Genomic DNA, 25,101 nt, shown 5'->3' on the forward strand with positions numbered 1-25,101 from the left:
GTAACACAGGGGAAATTGCCACAAGGATTGATTGTCTGTTAAGATAACACCAGAAAACGCTAGAAAGAAAATGCCTCATTCAAGAAGCAGACTTTGGTATTCTAAAGCTCTCAAGATTGTTTTACAATCTGTTATCCCTGGCTGGTGGTTGTCTGCCACAAGCTCTGGAAGGCACGTTGGCCTTTGGAAGTCAGTGCTTCCTTTTGCAATGAATGTCACCCTTCAAGCCTGTTTATGGCCAACCTATTCCTTCTTATATATACCAGCTCCATTAACACCAAGAGAAGCTATATCATGTTCTCCAGATACCACCACATTAAAGTTTAAGGTAGCCTTAATCAGAAAAGCTTCATCACCTTATGCTGCGGGCACCGTGGAAAACAAGCTAAGAGCTCCATCCCCACGATGGGCACAAGGGTTGAGCTTCAGCAAGCCAGCTTGAAGCAGGGCATACAAAATGATGCCCTTGATGGGGCCAACTGTTTGTATCTTTTAGATCCGGGGTGTCATATGCATTCATTATGAGGGCCGGATCTGACATAAATGAGACCTTGCCAGGTTACGTGTGTCATAAAACGTAATGCCAGGTAGCAGAGATATAAACTTTAAAAAGGACACAAACACATTTAACATTTGAGAAAAATTAAATAAAATATGCTTAAAAGATTAGCACTCTTGCAATATTTTATTTGAGAGTTCCTGATAACGGACAACTCTTGCTTTGAATCATTGCATAAAAATCTGTGTTGTAGCAATCTTGAGTGTGCTGTTCAGGTGTTGTTTAGGTTTGTCTCTGTAAGTTGCAAACCTACTTTTGATTTATTGACATTCATTACAGAAATCTCATGGTCAATTCTTCGAGCCTAAGACCCAGTGAAAAACATGAAAGTGCTGGGCATTGTGAGCTTTTGTACATAAGTTGCTTCATGTGATGGTTAGCCAATGGAGAAAATACAGACTTTGCTTTGTAGCTCCTGAACAGTTAAGCAAGCTTGGCAAAGCAAGCTGTGATGCAGAAAGGAGAGAGAGAAGGAAGCAAATGACAGTGAGATGTCAAGGGCCTGATAGAAGCCCTTTGGAGGCCTGATCCGGCCCTCAAGCTGCATGTTTGACACCCCTGTTTTAGTTTATGATCAAAAGATAGCCCTAAAAATTCATAAAGCTTACTTTTTAAAAAGTAACCCCCCCACCTCCAATTCTGGTTGAATCTGTAAGTATCCTCAATATTGGGAATTAGGTTCACAGTCTTTGCTTTTGGAACCTCCAGATTTCCCCATGTCTCAAGCTCGTTTTGCGATGCCTCTTTATTCAGTTGGTTGATTTGAGAGGGGGAGGGGAGCTCAGCACTTAGGCATCCACCATATCTGTGATCAATGCCACACCCCCAATTAATCCTTATTCTAAACAATGAAACATTTTCTGTACTAATAAAGTGGTAGGATAGAGTGTTCTGGGCTGAGAGGTTTCAGTGTTCTAGAATTCTCTTGGGGTAAACACAGCTGCTGTATTGCCACAGGTTGTATCTGACTAATCCCAGTGGGAAGTGGGTCTCTCTAAGGGAAGGCCCAGCACCTCTCTCATCCTAATTCCTCCTAGACAGACCAGCAGTCAGTGCACCAACTTCTGCCCTAACGCCTCTCCTTACCTTCTCCTCTTCTGCCCTAACGCCTCTCCTTACCTTCTCCTCTTCTGCCCTAGCACCTCTCCTTACCTTCTCCTCTTCTGCCCTAACGCCTCTCCTTACCTTCTCCTCTTCTGCCCTAACGCCTCTCCTTACCTTCTCTTCTGCCCTAACGCCTCTCCTTAACTTCCATGCTGCACAACATCAGTGACAACTGCATGCCCCCTCACCCAGTGGTACTTCTTGCTCATGCAGAGGGTGTGCGGCCATACATTCTTTTAATTTTTGCACCCTGTGTTTGGGGGGAGGGGGGGACATACCTTGGAGACCTGATAGGACAATGCAGACCTCTGAGGCCGGGCTTTCTCCCAGGGACTTTGATCTGTCTGCCTTCAAGCCTGAGAGCAGAATGAAACCAACCAAGCAATCTAACCATTTGAGCCATCCTTGGGGGAGAGGGGGAAGGTTCAGCCTTGATGCTGTGATAAATCTTACAGATGCCCAGCACCATATGTAATTAAATGGCTTATATGCAGAGAAGGACCTCAGGGATCAGGGTACTGCTGTGCAACATGGAGTCTCAGTCCCCACCCAGGCCACCTCCTGGTGATGGTGAAAAGCGCTGTCAAGTTGTAGCAGACTTTTAGAAACCCAATAGGATTTTCACGGCAAGAAACATTCAGAGGTGGTTTGCCTGTCTCTGCTCAGTGATCCTGGACTTCCTTGGGTGGTCTCCCATCCAAATACCAACCTGAGCCGACCCTGTTGGCTTCCATGATCTGCTGAGATCAGGCTAGCCTGGGCTATCCAGGTCAGGGCGACCACTTCCTGCTGAAACAATATTTATATCACACCGAAGAGGTTGTGAAGGCACTAAATTATTCACTGGCAGCCCTTCCCTCCTTTTGTGCATCTTCATTCCGTGCTCAGTAAAAGCAAGACTTGCTCGAAGGGGCATGCCACTAGCAAAAACAAAGCAGGAACTTTGAAGAAACTGGGGAAGGTGCTGCTGCTAAAGAAGAAGAAGATATTGGATTTATATCTCGCCCTCCACTCCGAAGAGACTCAGAGCAGCTCACAATCTCCTTTCCCTTCCTCCCCCACAACAGGCACCCTGTGAGGTGGGTGGGGCTGGAGAGGGCTCTCACAGAAGCTGCCCTTTTCAAGGACAGAGTCTCATAATGGCTCACAATCTCCTTTACCTTCTTCCCCCACAACAGACACCCTGTGAGGTGGGTGGGGCTGGAGAGGGCTCTCACAGCAGCTGCCCTTTCAAGGACAGAGTCTCAAAATGACCTACAATCTCCTTTACCTTCCTCCCCCACAACAGACACCCTGTGAGGTGGGTGGGGCTGAGAGGGCTCTCACAGCAGCTGCCCTTTCAAGGACAGAGTCTCAAAATGGCCTACAATCTCCTTTACCTTCCTCCCCCACAACAGACACCCTGTGAGGTGGGTGGGGCTGGAGAGGGCTCTCACAGCAGCTGCCCTTTCAAGGACAGAGTCTAAGAATGGCCTACAATCTCCTTTACCTTCCTCCCCCACAACACACACCCTGTGAGGTGGGTGGGGCTGGAGAGGGCTCTCACAGCAGCTGCCCTTTCAAGGACAGAGTCTCAGAACGGCCTACAATCTCCTTTCCCTTCCTCCCCCACAACAGACACCCTGTGAGGTGGGTGGGGCTGAGAGGGCTTTCACAGCAGCTCCCCTTTCAAGGACAATCTCTGCCAGAGCTATGGCTGACCCAAGGCCATTCCAGCAGCTGCAAGTGCAGGAGTGGGGAATCAAACCCAATTCTCCCAGATAAGAGTCCGCACACTTAACCACTACTCCAAACTGGCTCTCCTTTACTAAAATAGTCCATAAAGCACAGTGGTTTATTAAGACTTTTCTGACTGGTTTGCTGCCCAGTATAAAAGAACAAGTAAATCATGTTACAAATACAAATCAGGAAATCCAGGAGGGGGAGAAAAAAAGCCCTAACGTCAAAAAAAGGTAATACAGTTGTTTTAAAATCTCAAATAAAAATCAAACTCCATATAATTCAATCTATTGGGTTGGCTCCAGGGCGTTACATGAAGTTTTAGTGCCGTTGCTATAAATGACTGCTTTCCTGCCTTTTTATCTTTCCCAAATAAAAGGTTTAGAAGGTGATAATCAGAATGCCCTGACTTAGATGGCTCAAGCTAGCCCAATCTTGTCAGATCTTGGAAGCTAAGCAGGTTTGTACTTGGATGGGAGACCATCAAGGAAGCCCAGGGTTGGTCTGCAAGGGCAGGCAAGCCACTTCTGTGTGGCTCTTACCTTGAAAAGGCTGCAGGGGTGTCCACATCCGGTACACCCAGGGTTCAAATCCAACCCCCTAGCAACTTCCTTCTCCTGCTTTCTTATATAGGGCTGCTGCTGTAGCTGTGTGATATCTTGTTTTTCCCCCAGCTCTCTCCCTGTCTCTTTGCTTCCTGCTTCCTGCCTCTTGCCTCCTTCCCCTCTCCCTCTCCCTCACACAGGCACATAGAGATCTACATGGCTGCTTTGTGTGGGAGAGATATCAAGACAAGCCTCCCTCTCTCCTTCCACACATGCAAACCCACAGAGCTTCTGCTGCTTTCTCCAGAGCTGTTCCTCCTCTTTTGGGGTGGGAGGGAGGGAGGCGGAGGAAAGAGACAGAGAAAGAACAAAGTTGGAGTCCATTATGGTAGCTATAAGACCAACAATGTTTTATTCAAGGTATAAGCTTTTGAGTGTGTCCTGGTTGTGGCCCGCCGGGACTGCTGCTGGTCCCAGCTGCACCGCTCTGAACTGTCGCCATACCACCGCAGGCGGTGCCCACCGGCCCTGATGACCAATAACCCCCGGCCCCCACACTCACCAGGGGAACGGGGGTGGTAGCAGTCATCCCACAGCCCATTGCACGGCCCTCCCAGAGGGCGGGACAGTTGCGGAGGCCCGCAGCGGCATGGGCGACAGGAGCCACCCGATGGACCGGCGAGCCCAGCCCTGGCTCAAGGTGCTGCGGCGAACAGCCTCTCCCAAGGCGCCGCCAACCAGGGAGACCCTCAGGAGGGGGGAGGCAGCCAGAGCCGTGGCAGGCCCTGTGGGTCTGCCATGTCCCACTCGAGCAACGGACAGTCAACACAGGCCCAGCAAGCCCCTGGGAGGGGCGAGAACTGTAGGATTATGCAGTTGGAATGATGTCTGCTTGCCTGTATCCCAAAAGAGATGTGGGAGGATCATGCGTTCAGCATGCCACCTGATCACCTCTACCTCAGAAAGTCTGATGACACATAGAACACAGGCTTCTTACACTCGTGGTTTAACTGCATCTATCCTTGGTAAACTGCTAAGTTTGCATTAAACCTTGTAGACATGACCTCCTGCTAAATGGGCAAGATGCTTCCTGTTTGGGTGACTTCAGTGTAATTGCAGCATGTATAAATAATGCCCTGCAAGCTAAGCATTTTCTCCTCAACATGCGTGTTGTGTGATTCATTCCAACAGGGAAGGGCTGGGTGTCTGCCCTTAAGAGGAGGCGGGGCCTGGGGTGGCAACCACTCAGAACAGGGGCAAGAGGGAGGAGGGGGAATAAGGAGGGCAGGGCAGCCAGAGGGAGGTCGATGATGGCCTGGGACTGGAGCTGGAGCCAGAGCTAGTGAGCCGTGCAGTAACAGAGAGAGAGAGAGCGCTCCAAGGTGGAAACCAGCCAGGGGGCGATGGGGTGAGGTAACCTGGCCACCGCTCCACTCTGAGACCTCCCGGCCGTCCCAGGAGGGGCCGCCATGGCTTCGCCAGGCGACGGCGGCGCGAGGGGCAGGGTACCCAGACCAGGCGGGGTGTCACAAGGTGGTGAAGGTGGGCACTGGGGTCCTGCTAGCGTGCCCCGCCCTCACCTGCCGACACCCCCAGGGTGGCACGCCCGATGGCCCAGCCAGTCCCCAAGTCCAGACACCATGGATGCTGGGGCGTGGGAAGGCCACAACACCTGGACCCTTGGGCTGGGCCCTGGCAACATAGGCCCCTGTTTCACCTGTGGACAGTGGGGGCATCTGAAGAGGGACTGTCCCCTTATGGAGTCCGATTGGAGGTAACCATGCAGACATCTGAAGTGGGTGCCCAGTCCCCTGCCTGGACCCTGCCCGTCGAGCCAGGCTGGGAGTAACACACAGCCATGGTGGACAACGGCAGCTCAATATCCATGGTGCATTCTCACCTCCTGCCCGTGATTAGAACGGCCTCGGTTGCTTGCTTCCATGTTACCCAGTTGTCCGCATGTCCATATGCTATTTGGGAGCCATCCATGGGGTCGCTGTGGCAAAGGTACCCCAACTGCCGTACCCCGTCCTCCTTGGGCGGGACGCCCTGGACTTCATGGCTATCATGGATGCTGCACAGCCCAAATCCCCACTTGAGAGCCGACACCGAGGGGCCTGAATTCGAGTTGGCAGCACTGACTGAGGACCTTGCTGAGGAGAAGGACACAGCTCGGAGGACCACCAACCCCCAGTGGACCCCCGGCCTCAGTGGCGTACCGACCCGCAGTTCGTGGCCAGCCAAGAGCAAGACGAAAGCCTAGTCCCGATTTGCTGACGCTTGCCAGTAAGTGACGGTCAGGAGATGGATGCCCACTGGGCACGTTGACTGTCACAAGTGGTCCAGGAGGCAGGGTCCAGGAGGTGGGAGTGGTCAAGGAGATGGGAGGCAAAGGGGCGGGGCAGGCCAATCTGGCAACTGTTAGTGCCCCATGCTTACCAGCAGCCCGTGACCGTCAGTGGGTTAAGAGTACCTTAACTTGCATCCTAGAGCACTTCTTCTGGCCCACAGTGGCCAGGACCCTTCATCCTATCTACTAACGCCTCTGGAACAGGCATCGGGGCGGCCCTGGCACAGGAGTGGGATGGACAGGAACAGCCAGTGCTCTTTATCAGCTGCAAACTCCAGCCTGCAGAACAGAGATACTCTACCATCGAGAAGGAGGCCCTGGCAGTAAAATGGGCGGTCGGGGCTCTCCAGTATTATCTCACCAATAACCCAATCCAACTCGTAGTCAACCACAAACCCTTGTTGTGGATGGTGTCAGCTTGTGTTCTATTGATACTAACCACATTACTTGCAATGTTTATTTACATGTAACTAACCCCACTGAACCCCAGTAGGATTCTAGGCATGCCTGAGGGGGAAAAGAGAGGGAGGAGGGAGTTGGGCACCAAGAGCCATAAAGGGTGTTTGAAGTGCAGGAATACACGGCCACTTCCCAGGCGCCAGCAAGGACATCGGCGAGAAGGGGGAGTGGAGATGGCTCAACTAGAGAGATAAAAGGCGTGTGAATCAAACACCTCTGAAAGGCAGAATGCAACCTTATTATGAGAATGATTTAAACCCCCTAGGCTTTGATGTATCCCCATAAATGCTAGTGCTTGTTCCTTATGTGTTATCACTCTCAAAGACCTTCTGCAAGAGTAACATTGTTGTATTCAATAAATGAAACTTATTTTCAAAAGAGAAGAGTCCTATCATTGTTGAAGCCTCGATGAACCCTGCGCTGTCAGATGGTGCACATGAAAGACCATAACACCCGTGTGCTGCATTGGTACTTATCCCTGCCCTCTTTTTGCTTTACACTATGCCACCAAGCAGGAGTGGATCACGCCATGGCTGACTACCTGCCCCGACTATTTGAGGAAGAGACCCCAAGCAGCAAGTCAAGGGGGGGGGGGGTGTCCCAGCTGTGGCTCACCGGGACTGCTGCCAGTCCCAGTTGCACCCCCCCCGAACCGTCGCCGTACCACCGCTCAGCAGGTGGCCCCCCTGGGCCTGCCAGCCCCGACGACCAAGAACCCCTGGCCCCCACATTCACCAGGGGAACTGGGGTGGCAGCAGTCATCCCCACAGCTCATCGCATGGCCCTCCCAGAGGGCGGGACAGTCGCAGAGGCCTGCAGTGGCATGGACTACAGGAGCCACCCGATGGACCGGCTCAACAAATGAATTCAACCCCTCTGCTCTACAGGAGCTCCAAAAGTCAGCTGTGATTTAATAGCCCTTTTCCCCATGGACCAGCAGAAGGATCAGGAGAAGCAGCCCGCAAAGCAGCTCTCACATCAACTCGTTCGCTGACAAAGACAACACTCTTTTAAAAGTTCAGATTCACACTATTTAAAGAAGTTCTTATGCCCCCATATTGTATCAATGAGTGGCTGGTTAGCAATGGAGAGCCAGTTTGGTGTAGTGGTTAAGTGTGCAGACTCTTATCTGGGAGAACCGGGTTTGATTCCCCACTCCTCCACTTGCACCTGCTGGAATGGCCTTGGGTCAGCCAGAGCTCTAGCAGAGGTTGTCCTTGAAAGCGCAGTGCTGTGAGAGTCATCTCAGCCCCACCCACTTCACAGAGTGTCTGTTGTGGGGGAGGAAGGGAAAGGAGATTGTGGGCCGCTCTGAGACTCTGTCCTTGAAAGGGCAGCTGCTGTGAGAGCCCTCTCCAGCCCCATCCACCTCACAGGGTGTTTGTTGTGGAGGAGGAAGGTAAAGGAGATTGTGAGCCGTTTTGAGACTCTGTCCTTGAAAGCGCAGTGCTGTGAGAGTCATCTCAGCCCCACCCACCTCACAGAGTGTCTGTTGTGGGGGAGGAAGAGAAAGGAGATTGTAGGCTGCTCTGAGACTCTGTCCTTGAAAGGGCAGCTGCTGTGAGAGCCCTCTCCAGTCCCATCCACCTCACAGGGTGTCTGTTGTGGGGGAGGATGGTAAAGGAGATTGTAGGCCGCTCTGAGACTCTGTCCTTGAAAGGGCAGCTGCTGTGAGAGCCCTCTCCAGCCCCATCCACCTCACAGGGTGTTTGTTGTGGAGGAGGAAGGTAAAGGAGATTGTGAGCCGTTTTGAGACTCTGTCCTTGAAAGCGCAGTGCTGTGAGAGTCATCTCAGCCCCACCCACTTCACAGAGTGTCTGTTGTGGGGGAGGAAGGGAAAGGAGATTGTAGGCCTCTCTGAGACTCTGTCCTTGAAAGGGCAGCTGCTGTGAGAGCCCTCTCCAGCCCCATCCACCTCACAGGGTGACTGTTGTGGGGGAGGAAGGGAAAGGAGATTGTGAGCCGCTCTGAGACTCTGTCCTTGAAAGGGCAGCTGCTGTGAGAGCCCTCTCAGCCCCATCCACCTCACAGGGTGTTTGTTGTGGAGGAGGAAGGTAGGAGACTGTGAGCCACTCTGAGACTCTTCAGAGTGGAGGGCGGGATATAAATCCAATATCATCATCATTATCATCATCACCATCATCAACAGAAATGAAAGACAATACAAACCCTGCCAGTCTTTTGTTGATGTTATATTGTTCACATATATCTGACGCTAATACTGTCAGCTGGGGCCCAACGATGCTGTCCAGTTTACGGCAGAACTCCAACGTAGGCTGTATGGAGGCTGTGGAGAAGTTTGAAAAGGGGCAATGAGATTTTTTTCCTTCCCAAGATCACAACATCCTACTTGAAGACTTTTTTTTTTTAAACCGCAAAGTATTTACATTAATGGAGTAAGTTCTCCTGTCCTTTATATTTTGCCAAAGCAACTTTTGCAGAACTTCTGTTAAAAAACCCCTTGTTTTAGAGGGTAGCCACGGTGGTTTGCAGTAGAACAACTAAATGTGAGTCCAGCAGCGCCTTTGAGACCAATGAGATTTCTGAGGTATAAGCTGTCCAGAGTCAAAGCTCCCTCTCGAAAACTTCTACCCCAAAAATCTTATTGGTCTCTGAGGTGCTACTAGACTTGAATCTAGTTGTCGAAAATTTCCATCTGATAAGTCTCGCCTTCCCAAATGATCCTACTAGGCCCTGTCTGGACATGTGGCATGAGAGGTATAGTAAGTATATAGTTACCACTTTATACTGCAGGTGGGGGAAAGAACATTTTATTCTAGCTCTTCCCTGGTTTTATTCTAATGCTTCTAGCATGTAGGAAACTGCCAGAAATCAGAGAAGGGTCCTGGGTCAAAACTCCTCTCCCCACCCCCCACTTGCTCGGGAGTTGCATATTCTTGCCAATTGCACAAGTATCCCGCTTCCAAATGCAGATTCAATAGGTAGACTCCTGATACAGCTGAGGGCCAAAATGTTATTCTTTTCTGTGTCGCTAATACTGAAAACCGTTCAAACCAAACTTGCATTTAAAATGCCCAAGTGTGTCCAAGGGCCCATATTGAAATTAACTTCAGTGGAAGACAGAGGTGATTAATGCTCAAATGACGTGATTTGCCAAGAACAAAAGTTAAATCCCCTTGGAGGTTCTGCAGAATAATTTGATACTCACCATCAATCATGAAACAGACAGCTGCACTCATAGCCTGCAAGAGATGAAACATTTACCATTAAAAACCCTCTCTCTTTTTGTCAGTGACACTTTTGCCTGTTGGAAATTATGTTCTACTCTATGCCTTACATAAAGCTGCGCAGTTAGTAAACAGCTTAGATTGTTGCAGTAACACAAGAAATCGTGTGGCTCTTTAAAGGACTAACAGCAATCCTAGGTAGAGTTATTCCACTCTCGGCAAGCTGAACTCCTCTACTCCAGACAGATTTATACATTAGAAATGCCATTTAGTATCTGGAAAGCAAACAGCAAATTCAGCAGCTACCTTATAAACAATCAAATGAAGCTCTTCATAAGTATCCTCTGTGTTTACAAATATTCTAGGAAACCTGCATTTTGCTTCTGGGTCATTAATATTAAGAGGTCCAGTGAGAAACCTAAAAGGAAAAAGAGAAGGCTTTTTATCCATAGCAAGAGATCGGACTTCGTATCTGTCTCAGAACATTATCATGCTGGCAGAAACCACCACCATCAATGCCCTCAGGTTATCCACTGGGATTTCTTTTGCCTTGCTTTTCACTCTAGCTTTTGGTAAAGAGCCCCAGTTTGTCTCAGCCAGCTAAAGGGAGCAAAATCAATTTACCTTTGGATAACAATTCCTGTAAGCAAAGCTTAGAAACTATACAGGGAATGAAAAGAGCTTACCTTCCATAATGCTGAAGATTTCCAGGCATTTCTGCATGTGTTGGTGAATCTCTTCCTGCCAACTGAAACAAAAGAGGAAGATTATGGAAATGTTTTCTTCCTAGAGAAAACAGCAGAGAAGAAAAACAGAGCTCTTAGTTATGTGACAAATGAATTCACCCCCTCTGCTCTACAGGATTTCCCCCTCCAAGGACAAGTCATGTGACTTACCTCTGGTTCTATGTGCCTTGGAAACAGAGATGTGGTGAGATACTTGTATAAAATCCTCATGTCGTCTTGCTCCAATCCACTCCTGGAATTCCAAAGGAATAAATAAAGCACACACAGAAAATAACGTTCAGAGGGATGGTGGCTGATTACAGAGGGAATGAGGTGAGTACAATCCAGTCTACTGGCCCACCTTGTGCAAGCTGGTTCTTTTGAACTGGCAGTGGCCCTTGAGCGAGGGTCTTTCCTAGCCTTGCTAAAAGAAACCCTTTTAGGAGGAACTGAACAGGGGATCCTTCTGCATGCAATCCTGAGTGCAAGGTCCCATTCATCTTCACTAAAGCATCATTAGCTGAATCAATGACATGTAAATGTTTATGATGAGACACTGCGAGCCTCCTGCTAGCCACAAGTCTCATGTCTGAGACTTAATTATGTGGCTTTTCATTCATATAGTGCATTTAAACTTATTGACAGCCACAGATATCGTCCTGTAAACGGTAGTGGAGAAAACTGATCATAGGCACAAAAGGCAGACCTGTCCTCTAAGCATCTGATACCCCAACAGCTTCTTCTCATCCTTAATACAGATTTCTTTCTATTGGCCAACTATCTGAAGGACCACTGATCAGGACGGCTGTTCTCTTCACCCTGAGGGCTGGTGGATCTATAAATCTCTCTTGCGCAATTGTCAGGTCAAAATATCTCAAATAAATAGTGCTGGACAGAAAGAAATGATTTACTTCCGTACAGTCTGAGCCCAGCGGATGAAAACATTAGATACAAAATACGAATAAACCCAACGCTTTGTACCAGTTTTCACAAACAAAGTTTTTCATGAGTCAAAACCCCCAAATCAAATGAGGATAACATTTAACATTGTAAGCTGACCACAGGTATGTACAAGTTCTAGCATCTTGAAAAACAAACCCTTCTTTGAAGCTTTTCGGATCTATTTTAATACTTCCCTGATTTTTTAAAAAAACATTTTATGCAGCCAGCTATAGATTACTTCTTGCTCGCTTAACTTCTCAATCACTTTTTTTGAATAGGAATCTCTTGAAGCTGCTTCTCGCCAATGAAACTGGATGCCCGGCTGCAGCTGTGCCATGTCAGTAAACACCCTGAAATCAAACACAGCTGAAGGCGAGCTCTTGGGTCTAAAATTACAGCGATGCTGCAGAGTGCAAGATTCTTTGTTTCAGTTTTTAAAATGCAATGTTTTCTCTCAATGAAGTCATGATTACCCGAAAAACATACCTCCCTTCATCTGTCTTGTACTTATGTTGAAGAAAGATCATGGGTGTTAGTTAGGTGGTCAGGGGTTAACATGCAACACACCTAATTCCAACAGAAGTCTCAGTATCTCCTGCTGTTACCCTCCAGCTTCATAACCAGCAGCAACAACTGACTGCATCTGCCAGAAATTTGCCTGGCTTTGGGGATTCACCTTGTCACAGAAACTTTCAGGAGATCTTTAACAAGGAGTTGAATATTTTTCAAACCATTCTTTTGTGCACTACACAAAGCAAACTAATTTGGCAGTAGAAGTCTCCTACGGCCTTCGATCTTAACAGCAACGCGGACCAAAAAGAGAGCGCTTTTACAAGTTTCAGAACTATGGGGCCCTCTACAGATTTGTGCACCAATCAGCCAGCATGAGCAGGGCAGATTCTTTCACATCCCAGATTTACTGATGTTGGTCTGGAACCCCACAGGGGTTGTTGTGCTCATGGCACAACCTACAGCGAGTGGGGTGGGGGCGCTAATGGAGTGGATACCTGGCTGGTGCCTCACACTCTGAGTTCTGCAGCCCCCAGGGGAGGAGTTCCATGCACACAGGAGGGGGCATCAGGGCGACACGGAGGGTCTCTGTGGCCATGTGGGGTAGCCCTGGCAAAGGGTGGACTTGTATTTGTCACTGGGAGATTGCCCATGTCCTGTGCTGGCATGCAGGGAAAGCACATGACTTTGACCATCTGCCCATGATTGGCTCAGTTCTCTGTCAGGGGGCGGGACGGGAAAGGCAATCAGCCTCTCCGGGGCTGCCGCTTTCCACCCCCTACTGTCATTTGCCACAGTGTCTGTGCTAGGACTGGCCAATCCGGGGGGCCTGGGTTGGCCCTCTCCTCCTGCTACGTCCGCCTTGCCCGCCGGGAGTCCACACTCCAGCGGAGTTGCCATGGTGATGGTCTCCCCCCGCCTGAGCGGAGCTAAGCCCTTAAGAAGTGGACATGCAGTGCCTACTTACACCACAGCCAGGCACCACAGAAGTAAGGATTGGGCTGTAAGACATTGAGATTGGTTGGTTTGGAAAACACTGGAAAACAGAGACTTATAGTCCTTTAAGAGTGTGTTTGTTATTTTTTCCATGGTCAGTTGGTTATAGATTTAATCCTACGAAGTCTACAGAATTACATGGACCCAAAAAAGCATTCACCCCTTGGATTTATTGGAACAAGGCAGTTGTTGTTATGGGTAGCCCTTAAAATAAACTGATTTTTACAATGACGACTAACGATCTAAAGACGATGGCAACAGAGCACCCTGATGGGACATTTTAAGGCAGCTTGATTATGTAGGTGGTGCCGATGCTTGCAATGGATAGATGCCTGCAAGTGTCCAGTCTTGTATTGCGGTTGGGCTGTGAATTCCCAAGTCACTCTGGCATTTCACCACGTGAGCGAACCCACCTACTCCCCGCCAGCAGTCATGCATTTAAAACCGCCCATTGCATTTGCTCCCAGGACCTACCAGATGAGCTGATCGTTGTAGAGAAAAGCTGTATATTTGACAATGCACAGGCTTTCTTCCATCTTATTGATGAACGACTGAATTCTCAAGTAAGTCATTTTATCCAATGGGAAGAAGCTGATTCCACAGAAAACATCCAGCAAGTCGCACGACTGTAGATGAAGCGTCTGCAAGTACTGAAGGATTAGCACAGGGAAAAGAGTTGAATGTTTTAATGGGACACGATTGCCTCTCTCTCTCTCTCTCTCAGCACAGGCCAATCCTAGATCTCCTAGCTGCAGTGTTTCCCGGCATGACAGTGCCTCAGTCTACACTATGAATTTTTTTTTTTGGCATTCCACTATGTTCTGCTCTAGAGGCAGCTATGTTCCTGACGCAAAGGTTAGAAGTTAATTTCTTCTGTGGTGGGAAAAGTATTCTGACTGATAAGGTTCATTAAAGTTACATTTTAAAAACTAAACCAAGAGCAGGGAAACAAAAGCCTGCCACATAACTCAGATTCAGGAGCCACTTCTGAACACTATCCATTAAATTATTAAAAGCAGAAGTTGTGCCTACTCTCCTGAGGAATGCTAGAGTTTAAAAACCACTGCTCAGGAACACGGTAAGGTTTGCCAACCTTCAGGTGGGGCCTGGAGATCTCCTGGTATTACAACTGATCTCCAGACTACAGAGATCTGGAGAAAATGACAGCTTTGGAGGGTGGACTTCTAGGGGTTTATAATCTGACTGAGGTCTCTCCCCTCCCCTGACTCTACATCCAAATCTCCAAGTACTTCCCAACCCAGACCTGTCAATCCTAGTAAACATGGTCTTCATTGCTGTTGCTCCTTAGACAGTAAAAACGTACCCGATGGAAGAATTTCTCTAGTCTCTCTTTTAGAGTTTTAACACCTCCATCTTCCATGGCTTTTCGGAATGTGCCATTAAAAAGCTAAAAATAAAGACGAAAAAGTGAGCTTAGGTCAACTTGTTCACCAACTTCAGAGTTACAGGCTGCTGTTTCGTTTACAAATTTCAGTTCCGCTCTGTTATAGCTTACTTGTTAAATAAGTGATACTAGGGCCATACAAATGATTAAAGAAAATACAAAATTACAAATCTCTCACTGGCAAGTTGCCCCAAATTCTTATTCTGAAAGACTGGACACCAATCTGTATATGGTACTTGTAGGGTACATCATTAATATCTCTCTCTCGGCTTGGCTTCGCGAACGAAGATTTAAGAAGGGTGCAATAGTCCACGTTTGCTGCAGGCTCGCTGGTGGCTGACAAGACCAACTTGTAGGGTACATCATTAATAACATTACGAATACCCCTGTTTGCAACTCTAACCAATCGCTCTAATAATTTATGGGTTTAACAGTACACATACAATGGGAGAGACTGCAAGTAATACTATTTCTGCATGCCCAGGAAGGGTTTGAACTTATTTCTTGAGTGGCAGCCTCCTTGCCATGTGGCAAGAACCACAGAAACTGTAAATGCTTTCTAATGTGGTATGTGATATTTGAGAGGAATTGGCAGTCCAGTGAAAAATCAAAAAGCCCATTACATATGTCAAAATTGAAGGAAAGGGCAACGGTCTGGAAAACCAACCTTGTCCTGAATTCATCTATAGACTAGAAGGCAGGCTTAAGCCTTCATGTACTTTGCCCTATGCAAGAATACTGCTGAGGCTCTTGGAATGTGCTGCCCTTTCACCTCCTTCCTGGAATACACATTTGAGGTAGACAGCTAAGGTAAACATCTGTATACTTCTAGTAAATGATTATGTAGAGCAGAATGTATAAAATAAAACACCACCACTGTCAAGGGGGCAGCAGCAGAGACAGACTGGTGTGATGAACCTCAACCCTGAGTTGTGTGACATTCCTACAAGTGGCGCCCGAACAGGGACCCCTTCAACAACCCCTGGAACAGGCCCCTTGAGTGCACTCCGTCGTTCTAAATGACCCCTTCATTGGTGAGTATGGGAGGACAGTTCTCGCAAATCCAGCAGAAACATTTGGAGGAGCTGCGATTCCTCATTCAGAAGTACGGCGGGTCCGTGACTTCTGGGCACCTTAGGACTCTTTTACAAGAGATCAGTAAGCAATGCCCCTGGTACCCGGAGGAGGGAGGTTCTCTTAAACTTCGGGACTGGGAGAAGATAGGGAAGACCCTTCATACAGAGCCCCGAGCTTCTGTTGAACTGCTTCAAGCCTGGCATAAATGCAGGTATGCAGTAGAGACATTTATGCCCGTTTTTAACACAAGCCAGCTCTCCAAAGATTATCCCCTAAAATGCACTGGTGTTCAACTTGTGCCCCCTGCCCCTCCTCTTCTTCCTCCTTCTCCACCAACGGATCCACCCGTGGGCCCACTATCTAACGCCCCGGGACGAATGGTCTGTGAAGATTTGGAGAAGGAACTTGATCAGGCTAAATTAGAAAATGTCCCAGAATTGGCAGAAATGTTGTCTATTTGCCCTGAACGGTTGACAGGGGAAGAGTTGCCTGACCTTTTCTCGCTATGCCCAGTAACATATGCACAGAATGAGAATAGGCAACAGGTTGTTAACTATATGTTGCCCCACTCTGTTTTGAGTGAAATTCAAAAGGCTATCAGAAACATGGGCATAAGGGGAACCAATGTGCAGAGTCTTTTAGAAGGACTCTCTAATGGATACACTGTGATTCCTCAAGATTGGAAAAATATGGTGGGGATGATGTTAACTCCTGGACAATATGTGGTATGGGACAGTGAATATTGTAATTTGGCTGATGTTCAAGGGCGTGGCTCCAATGGGACTTATACTGTTGAACAACTATATGGATCTGGACAGTTCAGTACTACTGAAGCACAAGCTGTGCTCCCTGCTGCAACTGTCTGTCAAAAGCCACAAGAGCCCTATTTAGACCTTATCAACTGTCTTCAGGCAGCAATCAGAAGACAGGGTGATAATCCTGATGCAGTAGGGGAATTGATGATGAAATTGGCCAAGGAAAATGCTAATTTGGATTCAGAAAGAGCCCTGTGGTGCAGAGTGTTAAAGCTGCAGTATTGCAGTCTTGAGCTCTGCTTACGGCCTGAGTTGGATCTTGGCGGAAGCTAGGTTCCCTGCAACTGATTTATCTCTCTCTTAAGAGCGCATCTGATCTTTACTGAAGTTACCAGTGCTGCCAAGACTTTAAAAAACATATTCAGGATAAACACTGGCCAAAGTTTGCATGAAAAGGGTATTCTGTGCTATTGAATCAGGCTTAATTATGGAGGTGAGAAGACCTCTTCACCTACCCCAACATAAGGAAGCAAAAGGGAGGGGAAAAACAATCGCATTGTCCATACCTTGTACATGTTGTAACACTGCTGTAACACTGAACTATACACCTTGTCCTGTAAAATACCAAGAACGAAAGAATCACAACCATAGTACAGTTATTTTTGTATTATATCATACAAACCTCAGAGTTGCAAATTTGCTCTTAAGTCCTGTTTTTGTGGCCGTGTAATATGTCAGCAGCCTTCATTAGTAAAAGTGGGATGTACACTGTGATTCTTCTAACATCGTATTGGAAATGCCAATATGGTTTCACAGAAAAATTACAGTGGCTTATAGGAAATACTTAGCAGCAATTCACCAACATATTATTTACTGTTTTTTATTTTTGGCAAGTAATTTTTTAGGGGAAGAGAACCCCTTTTGATAAATATAGAGTACTCAATTAGCATAACCTAGCCTCTGTTAACATTTGCTCACTGAACTGTATTAGGAAAGTTTCAGAGAGTAGTCCATGTTAGTCTGTGGTATAACAGTTAGATTTGAGTCCAGTAGGACCTTTTGGACCAACAACATTTTCAGGGTAAGTGTCACAAAGGTGTCTGGTGAAGGAAGTTTTGTTCTTGAAAGCTTATACCCATGGGTCTCTGAGGTGTTAAGAAAGCACATTCTTCTTTCTAGTCTGTATTCAAACTTAAGCAATGGTCCTGCCTCCCAAATGATGGTTATAAAATGATCTTTTAAGCCAAATTAACTGCATTCTCCATGTAACAACGTCTGTAAATACAGCTTCATGAAAACAATGCTCTCATTTTTATCTAAATGAGGCTGCGTTTGCTTTACCAAACCAAAAGTTTCCTATCTATCGTCACTTCATTATCCACCACTGAAAAGACTAGAACACAATTAGCTGACCCTTACCAGTAATTCTTCTTCTTGATACTCAACGGTTGGTTTGCCATCTTTCTGTTTTCCTATGACAGGATTTCGTACAACCTTAGAAATTGAATGAATGGGCATTATATGTTGGTTTAAGAGTGTAGCTGGCACCTATCTGTCTACAGGGCGATTAACAAAACAATGAGGGGAATGAAATACACGAAATAATATAGGAATAAATTCTCTAACAGACAAAATTTAAACCCCACATGATCACATGAATCCCCCAAGACCGGTATTGCCTACTCAGACTGGCAGCAGCTCTCCAGGATCTCACACAGACGTCTTTCACACCACCTGCTGCCTGCTCCTTTTAACTGGTGATGCTGGAGACTGAACCTGGGACCTTCTGCATGACAAGCAGGTGCTGCGTGATTCTCTCTCAACCTACCTCACAGGGTTGCTGGGAGGTGAAAATGGGAAGCAGAACAACCATGCCCAGAGCTCCTTGGAGCAAGAGAATGATAAAAATGTTTGGCTACAGAATGGAAACACCACTTATTCCTCTGGAATTTTTCACAGTGGAGAATTATACTGCAAGGATAAATTAAAAGAAATGTGTAAAAAGTCCTTTGCAGACTTGGGCACGCTCTATCCATGCTCCCGATTTTATTCAAAGGGAGGAAACACATGGTACTCTGGAATAACTGAAGACACTTAGGAAGTCCCTACATAAAGGTTAAATATAATGTGTACATAAAATGTATCAAGGTGGGTTTTTTTGTAGAAAAAGCCCAACGGGAGCTCCCCGGTGCTTTCCCCGGTGCATCCACGACAGTGGCACGCTGGGGCAGGCTGAAGCCATCAGGTGCTCCGTTCCTGTGCGCCTCTGCCCCAAAAAAGCCCTGAAATGTATGTGCGTGTATGTGTGTACACACATACACATATGTATGTGTGTGTGCACACATCCGCACACACACAGTTTTTAATATACAGTTATATACCATAACCATCCAGAAATTTTCTTCAGGCTCATGGAAGAACTGTCTGTTCTTCTGGGTATGCAAGGACTTCGCAGGTTTCAAAGGACTAAAGGTCCTGAAAAAGAAAAAAAAGACCAGTACATGAAGAAACGTTTGGGACACACAAGCATCATCAAACACTTAGAAAAGAGCAAGAGCTTTAAGCACCTTAAAGACTAACACAATTTGGGGCAGGATGTGAGTTTTCACGAGTCACTCCTCACTTCTTCAGATATGTATCTGAAGTGAGCAGTGACTCCTGAAAATTTGTGGCAGGGTGGGCGCAGGGCCAGCCTGCCCACTAGTCCAATTAGGCCATTGCCTAGGGCACCAAGGTGTCAGGGGTGCCCCCCTCCTCCCCCACTCCCCACAGCAGTGGTGACAGCTGGCCTGGTTTTGGCTCCCCCTCAATCTATGTGGTGGCTCTGCGGTGGTGCACTGGGTTTTGCCTTGTCTCTGCTTGCAGCACGTGTCTTCACCCCAGGCCTGGCCTGCTCAAGAGGGTGGGCCAGGCAGCAAGGCAACTCTGGTGGAGAGCAGGCCAGGAAGATTCAGGAGGGTGCATGTGGCCTTTCTCACAGGCTGGGGGAAGGCGACTTCTGTCCCAGTTCCTTTGCCCGGCCCAGCTGCTGCTTCCTGCTTTTGAAGAGAGCAAGGCAGGGCCATTCCCTGGATCCACGCAGCAAGCCGTCCTTCTGGGAGCAGAGCAGGCCGGGATCCATGGGGGTTTGGGGGTTCAGGCAGAGGACAGCTGGGATTGGAGGGGGGCGCCCGCTGCCATCCGCAAGGCTTCCCCACATGCAGCCACATAGTGCCTTTGGGGGGGCTCTCCTCCTGTCCCTGCCCAGCCCATTGTCTTCCTCCAGAGCTCCAGCCTTCGAGCCTGTCTCCCCCTGCTATGCGGCCTTCCTCCTTAAGCCTCTGCTCCCCCCTCCCCCTTGGGTCCCCTCACCCGATTGCCTTGGCACATGAGGCAGACAGCGGCATCGGCAGGCTCTGAGCAGCGGCATCCTCTCAGCCCAGCCTCCAAGCAGGGCAGGAGGGCAGAGGCGCATGTGGACAGCTCAGCCCTTGCTTTGCCTCCCTGCCAGCCAGTATTGACAGCAGGGGCGTAATTCAAAGAGGCTCGCTCCAAACTGCGCACCCCTTTCCTTCCTTCCCCAATTCAGGCCTGGGAATTTGCAGTCAATGAGTGGGAGGTGGCGGGGGGAGACAGAAGGAAGCCTATAAAGAGCTGAGTCCTGTTGGAAAGTACTATTTGCAAAAATCCTCCAAAGGGAGAAGAGGAGAAAAACGGAGGGGGGGGAGCAGAATGTGTGTGTTGGGGGACAGAGTAGAAGGACAGTGAGGTGAGAGACTCTGCATGTGGAGAATAAAGATTTTGGGAAGCTTTAGGCTCTGAGTCAACAAATTAACAAAGGGAGTGGGGGGGGGGATGGAAAAATACAGCCCTTATGCAGGAAAAGCTGCAGGCTTTGAAAGCTGCTCTGCCTCCCACAGTCACGCTGCTAGAAGAGAAAAGCAAGCCTCACTGGAATGAAGACTCTTTCTGGGCTAAGCATGTTTTAAAAATTATCCTGTTTCTTTCTTCTCTGTGTTGGGACCTAGACAGAAAGTGGTAGAAAAAGGTGACCCAAGAAATCTGAATGATCGCAAGGCAACCTGCTACTCAGTCTTGTCTCAGTTTCTCCAAGTCAGTTTCAAGTAAGCTCAGTAAGCCTTTGCATAGATTTCTGAAGCATACACCTAAAAACGTAAGTGGAAATGTATTTCATAAATGTAGTCTTGGCAGGAATTGGCTGTGGCCTTCTAGGAAAGTCTGAAGGGTCCAACATGAGGGGCTCAATGAAGGAGGGCAATGGCTAGGAAGAGGTGCCTTTGCTGCAGAAAATTGCTCTATCTTACTATCCAATGCACGTAGTAGGTTTATAATGTAATACACAGGATATATCCATCTGAAGACCAAATCCAACCTGACTCTTTCATGGGTACACAATAAATCCATCCGCTTTAGGGGAGGGACGGTAGCGGTAAACAGAAGGTCCCAGGTTCAATCCCCAGCATCTCCAACTAAAAATGGTCCAGGCAAGTAGGCATGAAAAACCTCAGCTTGAGACCCTGGAGAGCTGCTGCCAGTCAGGGGAGGGACAGTGGCTCAGTGGTAGAGCATCTGCTTGGTAAGCAGAAGGGCCCAGGTTCAATCCCCAGCATCTCCAACTAAAAAGGGTCCAGGCAAGTAGGCATGAAAAACCTCAGCTTGAGACCCTGGAGAGCTGCTGCCAGTCAGGGGAGGAACAGTGGCTCAGTGGTAGAGCATCTGCTTGGTAAGCAGAAGGGCCCAGGTTCAATCCCCGGCATCTCCAACTTAAAAGGGTCCAGGCAAGTAGGCATGAAAAACCTCAGCTTGAGACCCTGGAGAGCTGCTGCCAGTCAGGGGAGGGACAGTGGCTCAGTGCTAGAGCATCTGATTGGTAAGCAGAAGGTCCCAGGTTCAATCCCCAGCATCTCCAACTAAAAAGGGTCCCGGCAAGTAGGCATGGATAACCTCAGCTGGAGACCCTGGAGAGCTGCTGCCAGTCAGGGGAGGGACAGTGGCTCAGTGGCAGAGCATCTGCTTGGTAAGCAGAAGGTCCCAGGTTCAATCCCCGGCCCCTCCAACTAAAAAGGGTCCAGGCAAGTAGGCGTGAAAAACCTCAGCTTGAAACCCTGGAGAGCTGCTGCCAGTCAGGGGAGGGACAGTGGCTCAGTGGTAGAGCCTCTGCTTGGTAAGCAGAAGGTCCCAGGTTCAATCCCCGGCATCTCTAACTAAAAAGGGTCCATGCAACTAGGCATGAAAAACCTTAGCTTGATACCCCGGAGAGCCGCTGCCAGTCTGAGTAGACAATACTGACTTTGATGGACCCAGGGTCTGATTCAGTATAAGGCAGCTTAATATGTTCATATGCTTGCATTTAAATCAATGGATACATTTCCTAGAATGATTGACTGATTCTGGTTTAAATCTTACAGCAGTGAGCTTCATTGGAGTCCAAACTTTGCCCCTCTTGGCTGCTAGAACACTCACTAAGTGCACCTCAGCTTTGTTAATATCCTGTCTTTGGAGCTGGAGAAGTGGGACAGCAGATCAGCTGCAAAACTTGGAACGTTATCGCTCCTCCTTTTGAAAATGACAGTGTGAAGGGAGGAAGTCTGCACATGCCCCGTGCCCATCTGCTCAGCTTCCGTTAGGGCAAGGCAGCTAGTGGGGTGGCAGGTCTTTTAAAAATTTTTAGCTTTGCCTAGGGTCCCAGACAATCTAGGGCTGGCCCTGGATAGGAGCTTTCGTGCGTCACTGCTCAGTTCTTCAAATACGTATCTGAAGAAGCAAGCAGCGACTCACGAAAGCTCATACCCTGCCACAAATTTCGTTAGTCTTTAAGGTCCCTACTGGGCTCTTGCTCTTCTATTCTACTACAGAAAGACGAATATGGTGTCTCATCTTGATCTATCAAACACAAGAAAACACGGTGCTGGATTATCAAGATGCAGCACTGCCTATGGAACACTCTGTTGTGAACTTTTTGTTTATGAAGCCATTAGTAAATTTCAGGTGCTCTTACAAACAAGTGTGGAGGAAAGGCAGCATGATATAACATGATCTTGTCTGCTCTCCAAAGCTAAGCAGAGCCAGGACTTGGATGGGAGACTGCCGAAGGCGGCAATGGCAACCCACTCCTGCTTCTCACTTACCTTGAAAGCCCATCATTGGGTTCCCTATAAGTCAGCTGTGATCTGATAGCACTACATAGATGCGATAACGAGATACACATACGTGATGAGATTGCACTTATGAGATACATGTGATAACGAGATATGCAAACATGAGGAATTTGGTACCTCGTGAACTGGACGATAGCTTCACATAATCCAACACTTCTGATTTTCTCATTTTTTTCTACTTCATTTGGATAATAAAGAAGAATCTTCTTTTCTTCCTGAAAAGAGAAATGTGAAGAATGGGTAATTAACAACCAACATAGCCGGGACACTTGCAAATCACTATCAGGAATATCCTAAGGCCAGATCTTCCAGTGGTAATGAGTTATTACAAAGAAAATGCTCCACTTTGGGAGTGAAATAAAGGTCTGGAGATAAGAAAAATTCAAAACTGTAACCAATCGTGTTCAATATTGCTGTGATGCTGCCATGAGTGCATTGACTATGCATTTTACACAATCACATTTCACCATGTATGTTTTCTGCTAGTCAGGGCCCTTTAATTTTGCCAACTTGTCTGCCCCGCCTCCCACTTCCTATATAAAGGTTCTCTCTTAGGAAGAAGCATGGCATCTGAAGAAGTGGGCTGCATGTCAAGAATGATTCTTACCATGTATTACTTGCCATGAGTGTATCCATTTTAGAATCATAGAGTTGGAAGGGACCTCCAGGGTCATCTGGAGGCACAATGCAGGAAACTCACAAATACCTCCCCCTAAATTCACAGGATCCTCATTGCTGTCAGATGGCCATCTAGCCTCTGTTTAAAAACCTCCAAGGAAGGAGAGTCCACCATCTCCTGAGGAAGCCTGTTCCAATGAGGAACCGCTCTAACGGTCAGGAAATTCTTCCTAATGTTGAGCTGGAAACTCTTTTAATTTCAATGCATTGGTTCTGGCCCTACCATCTGGGGCCACAGAAAGCAATTCCACACCATCTTCCATATGACAGCTCCTCAAGTACTTGAAGATGGTAATCATATCACCTCTCAGCCGCCTCCTCTCCAGGCTAAACATCCCCAGCTCCTTCAATCTTTCCTCATAGGACTTGGTCTCCAGACCCCTCACCATCTTTGTCACCCTCCTTTGGAAGCGTTCCAGCTTGTCTGTATCCTTCTTAAAATATGGTGCCCAAAACTGAACACACTACTCCAGGTGAGGTCTTACCAGAGCAGTAAAGCGATACCATCATTTCATGTGATCTGGAAACTATACTTCTGCTGATACAGCCCAAAATTGTATTTGTCTTTTTAGCCACCACATCACACTGTTGACTCATATTCAGCGTATGATCCACTAAGACCCCTAGATCCTTTTCGCACATACTACTGCTAAGACAAGTCTCCCCCATCCTATAACCATGCATTGGATTTTTCCTACCTAAATGCAGAACATTACATTTATTCCTATTAAAATTCATTTACATTACTTTACATTTATTCCTATTAAAATTCATTTTATTGGTTTTAGCCCATTTTATTGGTTTTAGCCCATTTTTCCAGCCTGTCAAAGTCATCTTGTATCCTGTTTCTGTCTTCTACAGTATTTGCAACCCCTCCCAAATTAGTATCATCTGCAAATTTAATAAGCATTCCCTCTATTCCTTCATCCAAATCATTTACATCATTTTGGCCTAGGCTGCGTTCAAATGTTTTTTGCTAGCTTAGATGGCTTGCTTGCTAATCTATTTTATTATGTATGTAACAAGCACAAAACTTACACTAGCTGGCTCAAGAAAGGGGGGAAAGAGGGATGCTTTTCATCGGTACAGAAAAAAGGCACTTTTAGTTTGATCCTGTAACGGCTGGGACCTAAGTCCATGAATCTGATGCTGGGGTAAAATTCTGTAATTACCAAAGGAGCCATACTAGACTCTTGTCTTTGTGCTTCACTCTGTGTGTGTGAACAGTGTGTGGGAGGGGACATGTGTTAGGAGAATTCCGTGGGGAAAAGGTGGCGTAAAACACAAGTGAATATAAAAGATGCATCATCCACGTGTTGCGTGATTCTTGGTGGGTACCCACACCACAGTGTGCAACAGGAAAATAAGGTCCAGTGGAGCTCTCAAGAATTATCAACGTTTATTCCAGAATAAGCTTTTGGGAGTCAGGCCATAGTGTGTACACTCACTGGGCCGATACACTTGCATGAAAACCAGACACCATCAGGAGGTCCATTAATGAGGTCAGGACACTAGAAGCCTACCCACTGTGCCCCCCCCCCAAGCACCAAGACTACAGAGCACCACTGCCCCAGACAGAGAGTTCCATCAGTACACTGCGGCTAATAGCCACTGATGGACCTCTGCTCCATATATGTTTATCCAATCTCCTCTTGAAGCTGTCTTACGTGTGCAGCTGCCACCACCTCCTGTGGCAGTGAATTCCATGTGCTAATCACCCTTTGGGTGAAGAAGTAACAGCAGAAACTGAAAAGATAAAATGCTCTGAGCCTGGGAAAACAATGAAATGGCATTGCAAGCTTCCTCCCTTCCCCTGGATCCACTCAGATTGGCAATGGCTCTACAGTGTAATATCTCCCTTTTGCTGTGGGCTCCTAGTTTGAGTACTCTTCTCAGGTCCACTGAGCAGAGACAAGCTGGCTCAAAGCATC

The 25,101-nt window shown here is 47.6% G+C and overlaps 1 protein-coding gene across 1 annotated transcript in view; it reads right to left on the reverse strand.

The window, feature by feature from the left end:
* Positions 1 to 25,101, reverse strand: part of CCZ1 (CCZ1 homolog, vacuolar protein trafficking and biogenesis associated) — a 37,998-nt gene that overhangs the window by 3,496 nt on the left and 9,401 nt on the right. Inside the window, exons 2-12 of the mRNA XM_060260807.1 lie at positions 22,610 to 22,707; positions 18,716 to 18,809; positions 17,754 to 17,828; positions 16,901 to 16,948; positions 14,422 to 14,505; positions 13,572 to 13,747; positions 10,821 to 10,902; positions 10,611 to 10,672; positions 10,231 to 10,342; positions 9,906 to 9,939; positions 8,906 to 9,023 (exon numbers count right to left, since the gene is read on the reverse strand). Of these exons, the coding sequence (XP_060116790.1) occupies positions 8,906 to 9,023; positions 9,906 to 9,939; positions 10,231 to 10,342; positions 10,611 to 10,672; positions 10,821 to 10,902; positions 13,572 to 13,747; positions 14,422 to 14,505; positions 16,901 to 16,948; positions 17,754 to 17,828; positions 18,716 to 18,809; positions 22,610 to 22,707 (983 nt within the window). The remainder of the gene's footprint in view (positions 1 to 8,905; positions 9,024 to 9,905; positions 9,940 to 10,230; positions 10,343 to 10,610; positions 10,673 to 10,820; positions 10,903 to 13,571; positions 13,748 to 14,421; positions 14,506 to 16,900; positions 16,949 to 17,753; positions 17,829 to 18,715; positions 18,810 to 22,609; positions 22,708 to 25,101) is intronic.

This window comes from Heteronotia binoei, chromosome 20 (genome assembly GCF_032191835.1).
Source record: "Heteronotia binoei isolate CCM8104 ecotype False Entrance Well chromosome 20, APGP_CSIRO_Hbin_v1, whole genome shotgun sequence".
NCBI lineage: Eukaryota > Metazoa > Chordata > Lepidosauria > Squamata > Gekkonidae > Heteronotia > Heteronotia binoei.